At 40.3% G+C, this 17,630-nt stretch overlaps 2 protein-coding genes across 5 annotated transcripts in view; one reads left to right on the top strand and one right to left on the bottom strand.

The window, feature by feature from the left end:
• Positions 1-14,752, top strand: part of LOC148365002 (rapamycin-insensitive companion of mTOR-like) — a 33,394-nt gene extending 18,642 nt beyond the window's left edge. The window contains exons 29-38 of one of the 3 annotated variants that reach the window (XM_088335368.1): positions 457-563; positions 818-1,047; positions 2,164-3,250; positions 3,640-3,720; positions 4,997-5,331; positions 5,429-5,635; positions 8,001-8,153; positions 8,235-8,358; positions 12,966-13,104; positions 13,186-14,752. In XM_088335368.1, coding sequence (XP_088191494.1) covers positions 457-563; positions 818-1,047; positions 2,164-3,250; positions 3,640-3,720; positions 4,997-5,331; positions 5,429-5,635; positions 8,001-8,153; positions 8,235-8,358; positions 12,966-13,104; positions 13,186-13,266 — 2,544 coding nt within the window. In that variant the 3' untranslated portion in view covers positions 13,267-14,752. The remainder of the gene's footprint in view (positions 1-456; positions 564-817; positions 1,048-2,163; positions 3,251-3,639; positions 3,721-4,996; positions 5,332-5,428; positions 5,636-8,000; positions 8,154-8,234; positions 8,359-12,965; positions 13,105-13,185) is intronic. The other 2 variants (XM_088335370.1, XM_088335369.1) reach the window with 2 other exon arrangements.
• Positions 14,753-15,955: 1,203 nt separating this feature from the next.
• npc1l1 (NPC1-like 1) overlaps positions 15,956-17,630 on the bottom strand; it is a 30,600-nt gene continuing 28,925 nt past the window's right edge. For both annotated transcript variants that reach the window (XM_088335365.1, XM_088335367.1), the window contains exon 21: positions 15,956-16,663. In XM_088335365.1, coding sequence (XP_088191491.1) covers positions 16,398-16,663 — 266 coding nt within the window. In that variant the 3' untranslated portion in view covers positions 15,956-16,397. The remainder of the gene's footprint in view (positions 16,664-17,630) is intronic.

The raw sequence follows: 17,630 nt of genomic DNA, 5'->3' as shown, positions 1-17,630 counted from the left end.
TTTCGTATTTAGAGGTTCAGGTTGGCATTTGGACTGTATTTGAAATCATTTTCTTACTTTGACCATTTTCATCGTAAAGTAAAAGAAAACTGCCAGCACGCGCGTGAAATCACTCTCACTCTCTTATGATAGAATAATAAATGGTGATCATGTCATGGGCATAGAAAATCTCCTTGCGGGCCTCAACTTGTATATATGTGCTCTAAGGTATGGTTTAAACAGTTACATCTTGTTTATTGATCCCATTACCGAAAGGTTTGGATACAAAATGTGAATGTTTTAAAGAGGAGTTTACTTAAAAAAAGTTCAAAGACTACATGAATGTTTAATACCATCATCTTCATGAACATTACAGACATCATATTTTGTTTTTTTGATTCTGTAATTCTAATTGACCTTATGTTGCCTGGAGTTAGGAACATCTCTGATCCACCCCCCACATTTTTTTTTACTCAGGGCAACATTGGCTCTTCAAACTGGGGACTTAATCTCCTCCATGAGGAAAATGTCATCCCTGACATGATTGCATTAGCTCAGCACTGTGAGGTGTTGTCAGTACGCGGGTAAGGCTGAGTTTATATGTTTTATCCAAAAATTTGTTTTTGGAGTAAAAAAGATAACTGATGCTCTTATTTATTCTATATTAGTCATCGCATCAGTTAGTATTGCAAATTAAAGTTATCCTATAAAAACAGAGCATTTTGTAAATCATACTTGCTATGAACATTTTATAACTTGCCTAAATTGAATTAGTATCAACCAAGTTCTGTAAGCCCTATGTGTCTCGAATAATTGACAAATCTTTTTCTATCCCCAGTACGTGTGTATATGTGCTTGGAGTGGTCTCCAAGACAAGGCAGGGCTGTGAGATGTTGAAGCAGTATGGCTGGGATGCAGTCAGACACAGTCGCAGGACGCTGTGGCCCGTAACTCCTGATGAGGTTGAGACCCAGCTGACCTCCGAGCTATCGTCCGTGCCAAGCACGCTCAGTCTCAACTCTGAATCCACCAGCTCCCGCCACAACAGTGAAAGCGAGTCGCAACCAAGTATGTGGACCTGTTGTACTATTAGTTTGTCGTGCTTGATTATTCTCGAATTTTAATATTGTGCTTTCGAGGGTTGGAAAGTACTTGCGTTTTTGTTGAGGTGCCTGTAAATACTTGAAATTGTTGCCATGTTTCTCAACTGCTTAAATATGACGTCAACACTGCTCTTTTGTGGCTTCACTTTGCCATTGCATTTCTTCCCTCATGAATCACTGCAGCTGCCATAGGTTTGTATGGCATTGTCCAATGAAGCGTCATCGCCCCCTACCAGTTGTGCCCAAAAAACAGGTGCACGCTACACCTAAAAGGGTACTACAAATGTGTATTAGTGCAAGAATAACATATCAATTTATTCACGCCACACAAAAAATTGGAGTATTTTCCAGTGGTAAATTATAATTGGAAGGAATTCCTGCAACTGAAAGCTTCATATTTCTGAATTTTTTACCAAACACATTAATGGGGAGAGATTTGTCTCAAAAACAAATATATTCACGATTTACTCAAGATCCAATAAATCTTATGTTTTCTTGATAAATGCACACACAAGATTAAAAATCTTACATGTGAATTGCAGATATATTTGTGGCTCTGCAAAATACACGATTCACACTACATTTTTTTCTTTAAATGGTACTGGAGAAGGACAGCATGGCAGAGCAGTGGTTAGCGTGTGTGCTGCACAGTTCTGAGGTCATGAGATCGAACCTTCCTGTGTGGAATTTGCATGATCTCCCCGTGCTTGCGTGGATTTCCTCCGGGCACTCCGGTTTCCTCCCACATTCCAAAAGCAGGCATATCGGGTTAATTGGCCGGTTCAAATTGTCCCTAGGTTGTGAATGAGCAAGTGAGTTTTCTGTCTCTGTGTGCCCTGCGACTGGCTGACAACCAGTTCAGGGTGTCCCCTGCCCACTCTCTGAAGATGACTGGGATGGGCTCCAGCACCCCCGCGGCCCTACTGAGGAAGAGGTGCAGATAATGGATGGATGCGTACTGGAGAAGTTTGAAAATTGGCTTTGAAAGTCCTTAAAAAGTACTTGGATTTAAGGGTGTAGGAAATCTGGTTTCTGCATTTTTTTGGAGACTGTGATACTAACTTTTGCTTTGTCTCTCAAGACATGTACATCCTGGACGATGACAAATGTGATGTCCTGGACCAGTCAGATGAGACTCCTTTCTATATACACTCCAAGCCGGTCAAGGACCGTAGTCCTTTCACGATCCTGGCCTCCACACGCTTTGTCCGTGCACGTTTCCTCAACTCCCTATCCCTCCCCAGCAAGAAACTGCGCTCCACAAGTGACCCCAAGACCCCGACAGGCTCCCGCACACCGACTGAGATAAAGGTGAGGCGTAACCGGACAGTGACGGAACCGTCTGTCTACACCCAAAACCAGGGTGATGTCTTCACTGTGGTAAACGGCAAAGGATTGCCTAAGAGTCCCACTGTGAGCCTGGAGACGTCATTTGTTGGGACTAGAGGGGGCTCAGAGGAGCATCTTGTGGATGGAAAGCTTGCCCGGGGAGGAGGTTCAGGCCTGGCACTAAGTAGCCTGGGAGGGCACACGGAACACCCTTGTCGAGAACGAGAGCAGAGCAGCCGTGAGCGTCTGGCAGGGGGAGATGGAGGTTCTTCATCGAGTGGAGGTAACGTGGTAGGTGGGGGAAGCACAGGAGGTACTCAGTTCAAAAGCCGCAGTCAAAGTTTTAATACGGACACCACAACCAGCGGCATTAGCTCCATGAGTTCAAGTCCATCCAGGGAAACCGTCGGAAACCCTGAGCAGTCCGAACCCGAACCTGACTCTTCTGACTGTGTTAGCCTCAACACAGTTGTTTCGGCCAAGACTGTCAAAACGATGTCCCCACTTGTCCCCCAGGTACAGACAAACCACATGTCTGCTTCCAAGTCCTCCACTGTCTCTCTGGTACCACCTGGCTCTTCGCACACGCTTCCCCGTCGAGCTCAATCTCTCAAGTCCCCCTCAGTGACCACTATCAATAGCTTGGCTGACTGCAGCTTCATGTACACCAGCCCAAGAGACGCTCTGGGCTACGCCACTCTTAAGCGGTTACAGCAACAAAGGATACATCCGTCATTGTCCCACAGTGAAGCACTGGCATCACCTGCGAAAGATGTGCTCTTCACCGATACCATTACCATGAAAACTGGCAGCTTAGACTCCCGACTCACACCTCGGAGGTAAGACCTTGCAATGGAAAATATGTTGCAAAAACCCTATGTTAGTCGTCATTTGTTTTTATTATTGCTTCGTGAGTCTTTTTTTAACCTTTTTCACTATTACTTCAATGGAAAGGTTTTTTGAATGAAATTTAATTCAGTCACGCCTTGTTTTAAAGAAGACAAAAACTTCTGGAATCCACAAAAACAGATGGCTTGAGGCCATTCCCATTTCCAACTTTTGTGACCCCTAACTTCAAATTGTCCTCGAGTATATAGAACTGTTTGTTCTTTCATCCGAACAAGTAGTTGTACTTTTTCACGATATTTTCAAGTCTTAGTTTTTAAGGGAAAGTCTACATCAATAGTCACAGGTTTGTGTTTGGTGGACATTCTGCTGTGTTTATCAGACTATCAGATAGGAGAAGTACCTGTCCAGACTCCAGCGTCATAAGTCCATACCGCAGACTTTCAAGAACCCTGGTGCCTCGGTGGGTGGACCTTGCCAGCGTCCTTGTTGGTTAGATTCTAGTATCAGTGTGCTTTTACTCTCCTGTATTGTCTTGTCAGAAAGTTCCTTCTGGTTAGTTCTAGTTGCAACCCCCACAATATGAATGCTCATTAGTTGTTTTTTTTGTGTCAATGAGCCAATTACTTTAAACCTTGATCAGTCTCTCTGTATGGGCAACCTTATGAGCAACTTTGTGGTTTCCAAAGACAGTCTGTGGTGGAGCAGTCCAAGTTATTATATAGTTTGGACTACACTAAACCTGTTTGACTGTTTTGTTTTTGTTTTTTTACACGTGATCACAACCTTTCCACGTTGCTGCGATAAAAAAAAAAACATATTCACCATTATCTCCTTAAGACTCTCTGAAATTAAATGAACTCACAATAGGTGGAGTTCTTTGCAACCAGTACTGGAATTGTTTTTTTTGTTTGAAGTTATCGCCACAATATATTTAACAGGCTCGTACTAAATGTGCCTGTCAGAGGAATAATATTTGAGTCACATTCAGCATACAAGCTATATTGCAATGGCTATTGGTCAAGACCCATTGTACAGAACACGGCAACAACTGCCTTTTTGAAACCAAGATCTTTGATTTGGATTATTCAATAAAATATAACATTTGACTGTAAAGCACATTTTTTATAAGTGTTTTTATTCTTAAATGACGTTTCCTGTTGGTTAACACAATTTCCCACCAGTGTTCAGTCATCAATAGCACAACTTTGCAATTCAAGCTTATATCCAAGATCTTCAGCATGATGTAGTACAAAAATTAAGTTTTGACTACTAACCAGAGAAATGTTGTGCTTGCACAGTGGGACAAGTTTAAATTATGTGTTTTTAAGCGTAAGACTGGACTAACTGATTCCAAAATATGTCTTCATTGGACTGGAACCTTGTATTGTGACGGTCTATACAGTGGATGCCATCAAATATCATGCAAATGACCAATAATACACAAAAAATTAGGGCTACTATAGCTGCTATATAGCTGATATATTTGTTTCTCTCCCATTAGTTAATTAACTCAACATTTGAATTCTGTTTGTTGTCGTGAAACAGATGTAGTATTTTGAAGCATTTCTTTTTTTTTGATTTGAAACTTCAATCCGCTTTCTTTTTTTTTATTGGAAACTTATGTTAGGATTCAGAAGATGATATGATGCTAGATTCTAATGTGGTGTTTCCGTCCTCTCCTTCCACATATTGACCTCCTCACCAAACCTCCCTCTACTTGTATTCATCATTTTTAGCTGTTACTCCCCATCTTCCCTTCCCAGTCTCTCTCCCCGGATCCTCTCACGTACCTCTCCTCTTGGCCTGCCTAGGTTTTTGAAGGCCCTGAGCTTCGCCTCCCTGGACAAAGAGGAGCTGCTTAGCCCCATCAACCAGAGCACCTTGCAACGTTGCTCCTCTGTGCGCTCCATGGTCTCCAGTGCCACATATGGGTGCAATGATGACTACATTGGTTTGGCCCTGCCTGTCGACATTAACGATATGTTCCACATACGAGACACTGCATACTTTCAGCAGAAGATAAGTCCACCTTCAGAGGAGAGGAAGCGCTTTCTGTTTGGTGATGATAATGGTATTGCTGTCTTATTGGCCGAAGTAATTCAGATCGATATTGTCGTTCTGCGAAATGAACTTAATTTGGTTTATTTCTGCTATCATCAACCCGGTAGGGGATCGTCCTGCTCTTCCAGTACTGAAGCAGCAGTTCAGTATCACTGAGCTGATCACGAATCGAGGCGACTGCCACAACCACATTATAGACTCTGATGATTCAGGTCTGCAGGAGCACACTGAGGAGAACTGCCTTTACTGCGTAGGGGCCGCTGTCCTCGGATATCCCGCACAACCACCGACTAATAGCACTCGGGCACGAACAGGTATGTTATTAATTATACTTAAGCATACACACACATGTGAATACACTCTGACAAAATACCCCTTGAGGTGACAAAATGGCCACTTCCTAAAGTGAATAAAAAATATAGTCATCAAAAAATTATATTTTCCTTATTGAAAAATATTTGCAATGTCTGGTGTCGCACCTTTTTTTTAAACAGATTTAGGTTTTGCTTTTTGCTAATCAATTTCAGTACCATTTTTTTTAATATTAAGGCTAAAAGCTTTCAACAAAACAATATTTTATCTTTGTATGAATTGGACAAGCCAAAAAAGACTTTTAATCTCTATTTTTTTTAACAAAACATAATTTCATATAAACACATAACTGTATTTTTCAGACTATATGGCACACATAAGAAACAAAACATTGCCAGAAATTCAAAAGTGCACCTTATAATCTGGTTCACCTTACGGGCCAGAGAACACTGTCAATAAGTCTGTGGTCTGCAATAATCTGTGGTCTGCGCAGCCCTTTAAGTCTACTTGTGATTAAGGGCTATACAAATAAACTTGACTTTAAATGCATAACTACAATGAAATGCTTCTACTTATGATAACCATGCATGAATGAATTAAGCTAAATTTAGTTGTGAAAACATATTTCATAATATTTGTTATATTTATTCTATTTTGTGTTTTTTTTAATGCAACTCTCGCTCTTACTGTAGTTTTAGTTTCATGCTTCTTAGAGTTGGGTGCGCCTTATATATGAAACAAAGAACTCACTAGGGAATATTTTGTGGGCACACCGTATAGTCTGGACAATACTGTATATTAATTGCAATTTTCCCAGTGTCGTTTCAGATAATCTGCAAAAATCTTACTCATTAGTTACACAATGTAAACACTTTTCTCGCCAGAATGTTCTACCCAAAAATGGTGCCTTTAAAAAGCTAGTTTTCTTTCTTCACTTGCTGAAATTGCATTTTTACCTTTAAGATTGGTCAATAGATAAAAGATAAGATAAAAATAATACCGAATAATATTCAATAAAAGCATTTAGGTGATTACTAGTCTATAAAATATCATATTAATATATTATGAAAATTGTCTACTCTTATTTTGAAGCAGCAGTTCAGTATCACCAAACTGATCCATGAATTGTGTCAGATGCTGATCGCTAACCTTGTCATTTGATTTTTTGTCCTTTGATTTGAATTCCGTATCTTAAACGAGAGGGATGCTTCACACACTTCTTGTTCATTTAATAATTTGTTATTATCATTTGGTTTGTAAGATATCTCATCTCATCTCATTAGCCGTACCGCTTATCCTCATTAGGGTCGCGGAGGGGCTGGAGCCCATCCCAGCCATCTTCGGGCAGTGGGCAGGGGACACCCTGAACTGGTTGCCAGCCAATCGCAGGGCACACGGGGACAGACAACTCATTCGCTCATTCACACCTAGGGACAATTTGGACCGGCCAATTCACCTGAAATGCATGTTTTTGGAATGTGGGAGGAAACCGGAGTGCCCGGAGGAAACCCACGCAAGCACGGGGAGAACATACAAACTCCGCACAGAAAGTCTGGAGCTGGATTTGAACCCACGACAGGTTCCCATGACATGAACTGTGCCGCACAAGCGCTAACCACTGCGCCGCCGTGCTGCCTACGTTTGTAAGATATATTATTGTAAAAGTATTTTACAGTCAATGGGATTAGACCAACATTAGCTCTTTTCCCATCCATCCTTTTTTTTCGGTATAAAATGTTGTTCCTTTTTTTCCCTTAACTCGAACTTCGAGGGTGAATGCAATTGGAATTGAACAGGGTTCACGCCTGTCAACGTGCCGAATTTTAACCACTGAATCACCGGTGATGTACATGACACATGAAAAGGCGTCCAATTTTGTCTCTTCAACACACTATTTAACTCTTGGTACCAGTGATGTTTCTGTAGTGCAGTGGTTAGCACATTCGACTATAAAGCAAAATGTCCCCGGTTCCATACAAGGTTGAAACATATGTTTGCCTGGGGAGGGATGGGTGCCACCAGGCTGTATAAGACACACCACAGGAAATGCTGCCCCTATGACCAACCAACAAACCAGAGATTTATTGCACCAAGAGTAAAAATTGTGGGATGATGAGATAAAGTGTAATGCTTTTTATAATCATTTGTATTATATGAGTAATGAGTAGGATTCAGCGCTCTTACTGCCGCAAACCTGGGATTGTTTCCCGAGTGTGGTCATTGATATTTTTTGACTAATAAGTTATTGCATAAATACGTGTATAAAGCGCACCCAGTTCTTTGTAGGTGAGAAAAAGCACGTTATGTATGAAAAAGTACGGTTCTTAATGATTCCGTTTTTTTCTGAGTGCTTCGCTGTTCTTTCAGATTATGTGGACTTCCCATCTTGGGGAGGCCAGAGCGGCCATCGTCTGGAAGTGATGCCTCAGTCCAAGTTATCGGGCGTGTCAGGCTGCAGCGACGCAGCCGTATCGCAAGGCTCCATCTGTGGCACGCCCACACCTAACGACATTGTCATCGGTGAACAATCGGTTTAATTTCAAACAGCTCTGTGTAAATGATAAAGTCAAATATTCATGTTTGTTATGTCTTCTTCTGTAGGTGGCAAGGCCATTTCGGATGATGGCCCTGCCCCCCGTGTACTGTTAAGAAAAGAGGTTCTTCGTCTCATCATTAACCTAAGCTCTTCAGTCGGGACCAAAGGCCACGAAACTGGACTTCTCACGTAATTTTTATTTTTTATATATACACATACATACACTTCAGACTATGAAGTCTTTTCATAATTTAGCTGATCCAGATATGTCTGTGTTGAAATCTCAGCTCAGCCTGGCACCCAAATCTCAGTGTGCACAAAAATAGTCATGCCTATGCCTTCAGAACAGTTACGGTGCAAAGTGCACTCCTGTTTAATTAACTTCCAATCACATTCTCTGTTTTAAATAGAAAGCATTTGACAGCTCAATTTGAACTCTCCTGTTTGTCCTGGTCCGCCTTAGTTGACATTGTGGCAAATGGTTGTGACACTCTGGAGTCTGGCTATCTGAACACCAAATTCAAACAACTTTCTGAATGGTTTGCGTAAAACAGTTCCCGCTTGATTTTTTTTTTTTTAACTCTTTTTCTAGTTCGGTAGAGCATCCGTGTTAAATTCCTAAATTACCGTAAATTCCGGACTATAGAGCGCACCAGATTATAAGACGCACCCATCACATTTTAAGAGGAAAACTGCTTTTATACTTACACAAGCCGCACCTGTATATAAGCCGGATGCGCTCACATTAAAACATGTAACACAATCACAAAAGTAACCCAAACCCGACTTTATGTCCCGCGATTGTAACTGAATGTAAAGTACACACTCCAAAAAACCACAGCCGGCTAAATGAATGAAAAATGATACTGGTACTTAAGGTTTGATGCAGACCTGCAGAGTCCGGGTCCCGTTGAAAGTAATCCAAGGAAAAAAAGTCTATATTTCCAATGGTAAGGGTGGGAAAAATATACATCCACTATTGTCCGCTGCGTCCACAAACACTTCTTACCTTTACTCCACTTCCCGTCAGCCCCCGTTGTTTTCGCCCCTTTTTGATTTGCCCGTGGAAAACATATCAGAATAAGTCTCTAAAATGAATACATTACAAAACTATACAGTTGCAAATACATATTATAGATGGTTACACATATTTACAAAGAAAGACAGTACACCGAGAGTTTTCAAAGCTTTAATAATAATAATATAACTTTCATCCTAAACCGTGACTGTGACAGGTAGCAACACACTACTAGGAACACGCTCGTAAAACGGTTAACGGGTCTGTTGCAAAAATATACCGTACTTTTAAAAATCACGGTAAACCGTCCTCATCTTCCTCCTTATAACTGACGCCATCAAAGTCGTCTTCCTCAGTATCGGAAAGAAACTTTGGCATATAGACGTCCTCCCACGGTCCCTTATTCCAAAACACGCTAGCAACACGCTCGCAAAGTAAAGTTTACGTGCAATAGCTCTGTATCCATTTTTTATCGAATTGCTCGATTGCTTAGCTTGAAAGCTGCGTCATGTGCCTTTTTTTTGCAATTTGCAGGATGAGGGTAGGTTTACGCTAATTTAATTTGTGCACAAGTTAAGAAGTTTCAGTCTTCCTCGGCGCACATATTCCAGCGGTCTAAATCTTACCTGTTGTACTCGAGCGCTGCTGGCGGCCGTTAGAAAAATTACATAAATTGGCCTCATCACTGAATAAGTCGCAGGGTTGAAAGTTTGGGGAAAAAGTGGCGGCTTATAGTCCGGAATTTGCGGTAATTCAATTTCATATTACGAAAGTTATTATTATTTATATTATTATATTACAATCTTTATTCATATCTAAAGTGAAATGCTTCCTTTGAAAAGTTACTGTTCAGTAATTGGTTAAATTATATCTTATCTATTGATGGATCCAAGTTTTAAAATTGGTTTGAAAATCTCACTTCCAGTCAAGTCAAAAGTCAAGTCAAATTTATTCATATAGCCCTTAATCACAAAAATGTCTCAAAGGACTGCACAGGACTACAATAACAAAATTACACAATTACCTGATCTTAAACCAGCATGCGGGCAAGGAAAAACTCAAAAACCTCAGTGTGAGGAGAAAAGAGAAACCTTGAGAAAGAACCTCACATGTGGTAATCCCCCTTCCAGGATTGACCAGGGTGAATTACAATTAGCATTACTGTACACATAATAGTAAACATTAGGTAAGATGTTGAAAATGTCCGGAAAGTGCATGACATCAACGACGCCCCGAGCCTGCAAACCAGTCCAGAAAGTCTATGACGGCCACGACGCTGCCTCCCGTCTCTGCCAGCTGGTAAATGCAGGGGTTGACATGCTGCAGGTCCACCCTAGCATGCCTTCACGTACACCATTTGATAACCACTCCTTTACCAACATTTGTGGCAGAAGACAAAAGCTGTACTTGTTGTTTGTTGTTAGTTCATTAATTTTCACCAAAATGACTACATGACCAATACGTGCATGGTCGAGCTGGGCAATAAATCGTAATTGTCTCGCTTAATTCCTCATTTGGAGAATTTGCATGTTTTCTAAATCGAGAAATCAAGTGTAGGTATTCAAGTTTTTTTTTCATTGATTAAAACCTGGTGATTATTGAACAACAGCCTAATCTAGTGAATTGTGGTATTTAATGAAGCTATAAATTGCCATTTGTAACAAGACAGTTTGGGTAGGTTGAATCGATTTTGAAATGACTGAAAATTTGCAGTTTTTTTTTTTTTTTTTTTTTTTTTCAAATTAATAGAAATGAATTTAAATAGTTGGGTGTGGTTTATTACTATATATACTCCCATGTAAGCCTTCATCACATCTGAGCCAACCCTCTAAAACTGCTTTAAAATAGCCACATTCTAAAAGAAATAGAAGACAGCGCATAGACTAAACTGTCAAATCAGTGGAGCCTACCTATTTCTTGGCTTGTGCAATCTTGAGAGCTTGCAAACATCTTTTAGCCGAAACACTCCATATCCATTTTGTCTTTGGGCTTCAAACTACTCGAAGATCCTCCCCTGTTCACACCTTTGGTGCCATTTCTGGTGATGTATCCTTTTCCCATCTTGGGACATTGTTTTCATCTACACCAATGTTCTTCAGTGGCCGTCATCACTTTTAGCTTGAAGTCAGCAGTATTGGACAGACATTTTCCTTTTTCTGCAGGAATTGTGTTTTGCAAAAATAACAAATAAATTTATCAAAATTCAGAACAGTTTTACCGTATATTCTGTAGCCGCGTGCTCACGTTTGCCCCATTGTTTTTGTTTTTGTTTTTTTCGTTTCTCTATATACCACACGCCCTTTCTCACACGCTGCCTGCAATTGATAACCGGTCACACACAACCAGATATATGCATATAAGCCGACCCCCTGATTTCAGTACTGTAATCCTTTTTTTCGCAGGTGCGGCATTCCAAAGAGCTTCTTCAATATTTAAAATCCGCAAAGTACAAACATTTTGGCTATTAAATATCAGGAACATGTATACAACTGTAACAAAATAACAACTATAGATCTACAAATAAAATCATTGAACAAAGAATTTCATTTAAATGGATGAATAGTCTTTATTGTCATTATAGAATAGTACAACAGAACTGGAGTGTTAGAAAGCGATTTAAAGAGCAGCCAGCTATCTGCATGCTAGAAAAGGGTATCCTTGGATTGAGCTAGGTCTCCGTGAAAATAAAATACAACCGCCATGATTGTAGCGGATTACTACAAGTTGTAGCTCCAGGTCATCCATTGTATGGGTAATGGATCTGGCGTTGGTGAGGTATAGGCTCGCCAAGGAGTGGCTTGTGAGAATTGTTATCTAGCTGCAGTAGTAGGCCGAACGTGCGGCCCCGCTTATGCTTCATCTCCCGACGCCACCCTCAGTCTCTTCCCGATAACAATCCACAGAGGACCTAGCGATGTTCAGCATTTCTTTTCCCTCTTCTGACTTTACTCAGAGTTTGATTTAATTGATAAATTTATTTTCAATATAACGGGCTGCTAAAATACTAGCTGTTGCTGCGCTTAGCAGTTTGTTTTTGGTTGACTTCTGCATCCGCCCAGGTGTTTGACAGTATACATTAGCCCAGTGTTTTTCAACCTTTTCTGAGCCAGGACATGTTTTTTACATTGGAAAAGTTTTGCGGCACACCACTAACCAAAAATGTTATAAAATGACACTGAACAGTATGTTTAATTACAATATAATGTATAATACCCCCAGTTTTTACAGCACAGACACTTTACAATAACATATTTGCAGAAAACGATTCATAAATGTTTTAGAAAATTTTAAAAAGGATAATTTATCCCGGCACACCTGACGATCTCTCACGGCACACTAGTTTGTTGGCACAGTGGTTGAAAATCACTGCATTAGCCTATCGCAGTCACGCCCACCTAACCCACGCACACAAACACACAACCCTCCGCAACTTGCCGCCATGATAGCATTTTCTGCGTCTTGTCTGCTGCAAAACACAAAATTACATTAAACATTGAATTCCATGAAGTATCAAAACCCCACAAAGTCAACTGAGATACAGCAAAGGATTACTGTTATTTATTTTTCACTTCTAAATTCGGCTTATTAGCGAGTATATACAGTAAGTAAATGGTAATCCCCCAAACTGATAGAAATTGTATTTTATTGTTTTGCCCATATCGCCCAGCCCTAGTTTGTTTTTCTCTGTATTTGTGTTGTTTAATCCCTACAACTGTGCATTTATTCCCTGACAGATCCTTGATTGTTACGTTTGTGCACTGCTCTCTTGTCTTTCTAGGATAAAAGAGAAGTTTCCATATGCATTTGACGACATCTGCCTATACTCCGAGGTGTCTCACCTCTTAGCCCACTGTATGTTTCGCCTGACGTCTAGACGTTTCATACAAGAACTCTTCCAAGATGTTCAGTTCATGCCAGTAAGTGTATTTCGCTTCCCCCGCCCTGTTTGTCAACATTGAGAACATTGTAACTTTTTTATTTTTTTCTGCTTTTTTTAGATGTACGAGGAGGCAGAGGCAATCCTAACAAAGTTGCCAAAACCAGTAGAAAAGGAAGAGGAGCCCCTGGCAGAATCTTGATCTTCCTCTTTTTCCGTCTGTGTCTCACCTAGAAGCCCCCGAACAAGCCACCCAACATTGAACCCGAAAGCCTGACAAACGGTTCGAAAGTTGGGAGTAATTCTAGAGCGTCTCTGTTACCCCAAACAGAGCGCAAGTAGCCGAGGAAGCTAAGTCAAGGAGCTTAGCATCACATCACTAGCTGTTCTTCGGGTGGACGAATTGAAAGCTTCAGTTTCTGTAAACAAACTTCTACCGCATAATGCTGTTTCAGATTTTTTTTTTTTTTTTTTTTTTTTTTTTTAATGGCCGAAAAAGAGGAGCAGCTTAACCAAATATGGTCTTCTGAGGGTTGGGAAACGTGAGCAACGCTCGATATTGCATAGAAAAATAACTGCATCAAAAGGACAAAGAACTTGTGTGATTATTTTGACTGTCTCCTCCTTGAGGTTATTTTATGTCATGACATTCTCAACCAAGTGAGTCCACAGATCCTGGGTGCTTTTCCTCTCTTTGCAACATAACACTAAAAAGGGTTCTTTTTTTTCAGAAGAATTTATAGCCTTTGCGCTTCAGTCACATGCCTGTGATTTATACAAGCCACATGTGTTTTTGCATCCACCTTCTGAACTTTAGTGGAACTTGTAGCCTCCTGTCAGTACAGAAAACGATTTTATTTCTCTTAAATGTCTGACAATCAAACATCGGTAGCATTATCATCTTAAGCACTATACAGTTTGTAGTACGTCAGGAAAATAACATGACATTTTTCACTTTTTTTTCCAACATTATTTTGTCTTATGTCCTTCTCTGGCCATTTGTTGAGATTGTGTTTTTTTAAGTCCAATTAAGGCTTACTACTTCGTATCTGCTATTCATTTTGTAGTTTAATTTGATACGGATTTACCACCAAAATCTGCAGCTGACAAAATGCCTTCTTAGTTCTGTGCTTCGAGCCCTCTGCATGTAACATACATGGGCCAACTTATCACCCTGTCTTTTCGCTTGTACACCCCTCCCTTTTTTTAATGAAGGTTGCCATTGCAGCATAGTAGTAGTAGTAGTATGAATACCCAATATTATCACTCGCCCCCCTACCCTCCAATGCAATATCACTGAAATGAAATGATGGTGTGACTAAAAATCCATACAAGGTTGCCGAGGAGATGGGATGGGACGCATCTCTGTCTCTATTGGCCTGTTTTTGCTCTAATGCTGCTACACAAATGGACTCAAAGAGTGATGATTCATAGATCAGCTGTGTGATGTCAGATCTGATCTATTTATTATATGTCTGTACCATAGTGAGCTCAACCAGAGAATAAAAAAAGTTATTTATATTTTCCTCAAGACTGTATTATAATTTAATAAGGTTTTTTTTGCCTTTGCCTGAATCGTGGTTTCCCCTGTATATTGTGTATAGTATGTTTTGGGGGGCATTGATGACCTTAAGAAACATACAATCCTGTCAAAGGGATGCATTGTTAATTAAAAGGATTAAAATACACGTAATTGTGCTGTTTTGTGTGACATGTCAGGAGTAAGACATAAACTAAGTTTATGTTTTTGACTTGTTGCGCCTGTTACTGAAAAGAGTAGTTACAATTTCTAGTTACTTTATTTAAGCAAAAGTAGCGCCTTCAAAAGTAACTCGATATAAATCGCTGTGTATATACTCGCGATGGAATACAACCCCATTAAAAGCCTTTCAAATAATAAATAAAAATGGAAGAAAATGAATGTGCACCAACTTGTGGAAGCTTTGAACCCTTCATAAATCTTTGCTACTCAATATCTATTTTGTCCCTGGGCATCAGACCACTCTAAGATCTTGCTTTCCATTTATGGGTGAAGTATTTCTTTTTATATTTGTAAATTCGGCTTGGATGCGAGTATAGCATATACGGTGGGAGGAATATCTGCATGAGGAGAAATTCTGCGTTCTCGTAATGTGCTTCAAATGGGGCCACCGTAACCTTCTTCGGTTGTACTTTGTGGGCACAGTAGATATAAACATGCTCACCCATTGATACGGTTGGATTAGGGATTGTATGTTAAAATATGGGCAGCACGGCGGCGCAGTGGTTAGCGCTTGTGCGGCACAGTTCATGTCATGGGAACCTGTCGTGGGTTCAAATCCAGCTCCAGACTTCCTTTGCGGAGTTTGTATGTTCTCCCCGTGCTTGCGTGGGTTTCCTCCGGGCACTCCGGTTTCCTCCCACGTTCCAAAAAACATGCATTTCAGGTGAATTGGCCGGTCAAAATTGTCCCTAGGTGTGAATGAGCGAATGAGTTGTCTGTCCCTGTGTGCCCTGCGATTGGCTGGCAACCAGTTCAGGGTGTCCCCTGCCCACTGCCCGGAGATGGCTGGGATGGGCTCCAGCCCCCCGCGACCCTAATGAGGATAAGCGGTACGGCTGATGAGATGAGATGTTAAAACATGAATGGCGCAGGACTATTTGACATCACAATTATTTATATGCATTAAGTATAGCAGTAACACTCCATTAGCGGCAATTGAGTTACTTATTTTAATAATAACACGTTACAATATCCGTTACCTAGAGAAGTAATTGTGTTCCAGAAACGCATTCCTTTCTGAAGTGTTAGCCCCAACAATGATTTTGGATAAGTCCGGTTTTAAGTAAATAGAACATTTGAAGAAGTATCAAAAGTAGGCAGAGATTCGCTCGTGCGCCAATTGCACAGGTTAGGTGCAAAACATATATTTATTTTCTGCTTCACAAAGTGACAATGCATATTAGAAAGCAGCTGCAACACTGGCCCAAAAGTGCAAAGTTCAATTTGGGTATTTGAAAAACATATATGGAAAACGGAGTGTGCTTATTCAATTCCAGACATTGCTATGTTCAAGGACACACAACAAAATAATTCAATCAAAAGTACTAAGTCCACAAGCATCTGTAAGTTTTTTGTCCTGTTAGGAACACAGTAGAGCTATTGAGGAGATAATGTGCCAACTCCTCACAATTGTCATGTTAATGCTGAGTCCATTACTGTACACAACTGAGCATTTGTACACAATCCTACATATGTAGCTAGGTAAATAGTTTACAAATGGAACTAAATAGTCCATTCCTTTTATTTGGTTTTGCTTGTCCTCCAGTTACGTTGGTTATCGAGGTATTTATTTACTCATCAGAGCAAGGAAAGCGTCCATTTGATTGCTGGAGTTTAACATGGTCAATTCTCCCCTCTTTCTCATCCTGTATTTGTTTCTCACTGAGTGCATCTGCGGCTGCTTTTATGGCATCGGAGTGTTGCTCCTTTGTCTCATTGTCGTTGTAGCTCAAGTTATCATACAAACGTCTCATGTTGTTTGTCATCTTCAGCTCATGACTGCTCTTTGCTTGTGCCTGCTGATTCTGCAGCAGAATTGCTTTATTCACGCCAGGACCTGTTTAAAGAACAGACAAAGATGATGAATGGTGTTTGCACAACATGAACTACTCCATAATTGTTAACTTGAATCGTCTTAAGTACTGCGTCAGTTAAAAAACCTCAAGAAAAAGTGCAGGTACATTCAAAGTACTCTGTAAATCAGGGGCCGCAAGTTAGGCCAATTGTGGCCCAAAGGAAGATAGTTTCAGGCCAGGGCCTTATTAAGAAAACGTAACCCTTGAATAGTCGTCAATACAGATACCAGGTATGAATAACAGTACACAAAATTCCCATGCCTTTGCAAAAATAATAAAGGAAAGCAGGACTAGTCTACCTTTAAAAGGACAGTTTATGTATTTAGTTTGAGGTGTCTTTAAAAAGTTGAAAGTTAAATATTTTTTTTTTACCGAGTATGCATTAACAATGCGAATCTGTGTTCAAAGAAGCCCTTGGGCTTTATTTTCCATTGCCCCTATCTGCTTTTATCTTACTTTTATCAGGGGGAAGAACAAACCCCCCCCAAAAAAGTTTAGTCAAGCATGTTTAAGAAATTCACACACAATGTGTTACTCTGCTACTATCTCCTGGCTTAAAGTCATGATTGCAGCCTTAAGTTTTGAAATGGCGCACCCCACCTTGAAAAAATGTTATTGATTTAAATCTCCAGCAACACTTGAGCAATAATGTAAACTTGCACGTTGTAAAATAATTCAATTAATATTTATTTTACATAACATTAGCCTCACCTTAAGAGAGCTGCCATAATTGTCCACCATGTTGCTAGAGGTACCCCCCAAAAAATAAAAACTTCGCAAAAGGCTCGCCAAAATCAAAGAGAAGAAAAAGCGACATCTTGATCACTTTGAGTCTCAGTAGTTTGTATTCTTCCTTGAGCTTTGTAGCACTTGTTTCCTGTTGTACTAAATAATGCAGTAGCAACTAGTGGTCAAATACTACACACTGTAAATTTAATATTAGTGCAT

Source organism: Urocampus carinirostris, chromosome 5 (genome assembly GCF_059441175.1).
Source record: "Urocampus carinirostris isolate Australia breed hairy pipefish chromosome 5, RoL_Ucar_1.0, whole genome shotgun sequence".
NCBI lineage: Eukaryota > Metazoa > Chordata > Actinopteri > Syngnathiformes > Syngnathidae > Urocampus > Urocampus carinirostris.
Note: the sequence above shows the minus strand (reverse complement) of the source record. Positions and strands in the feature narration are given on the sequence as shown.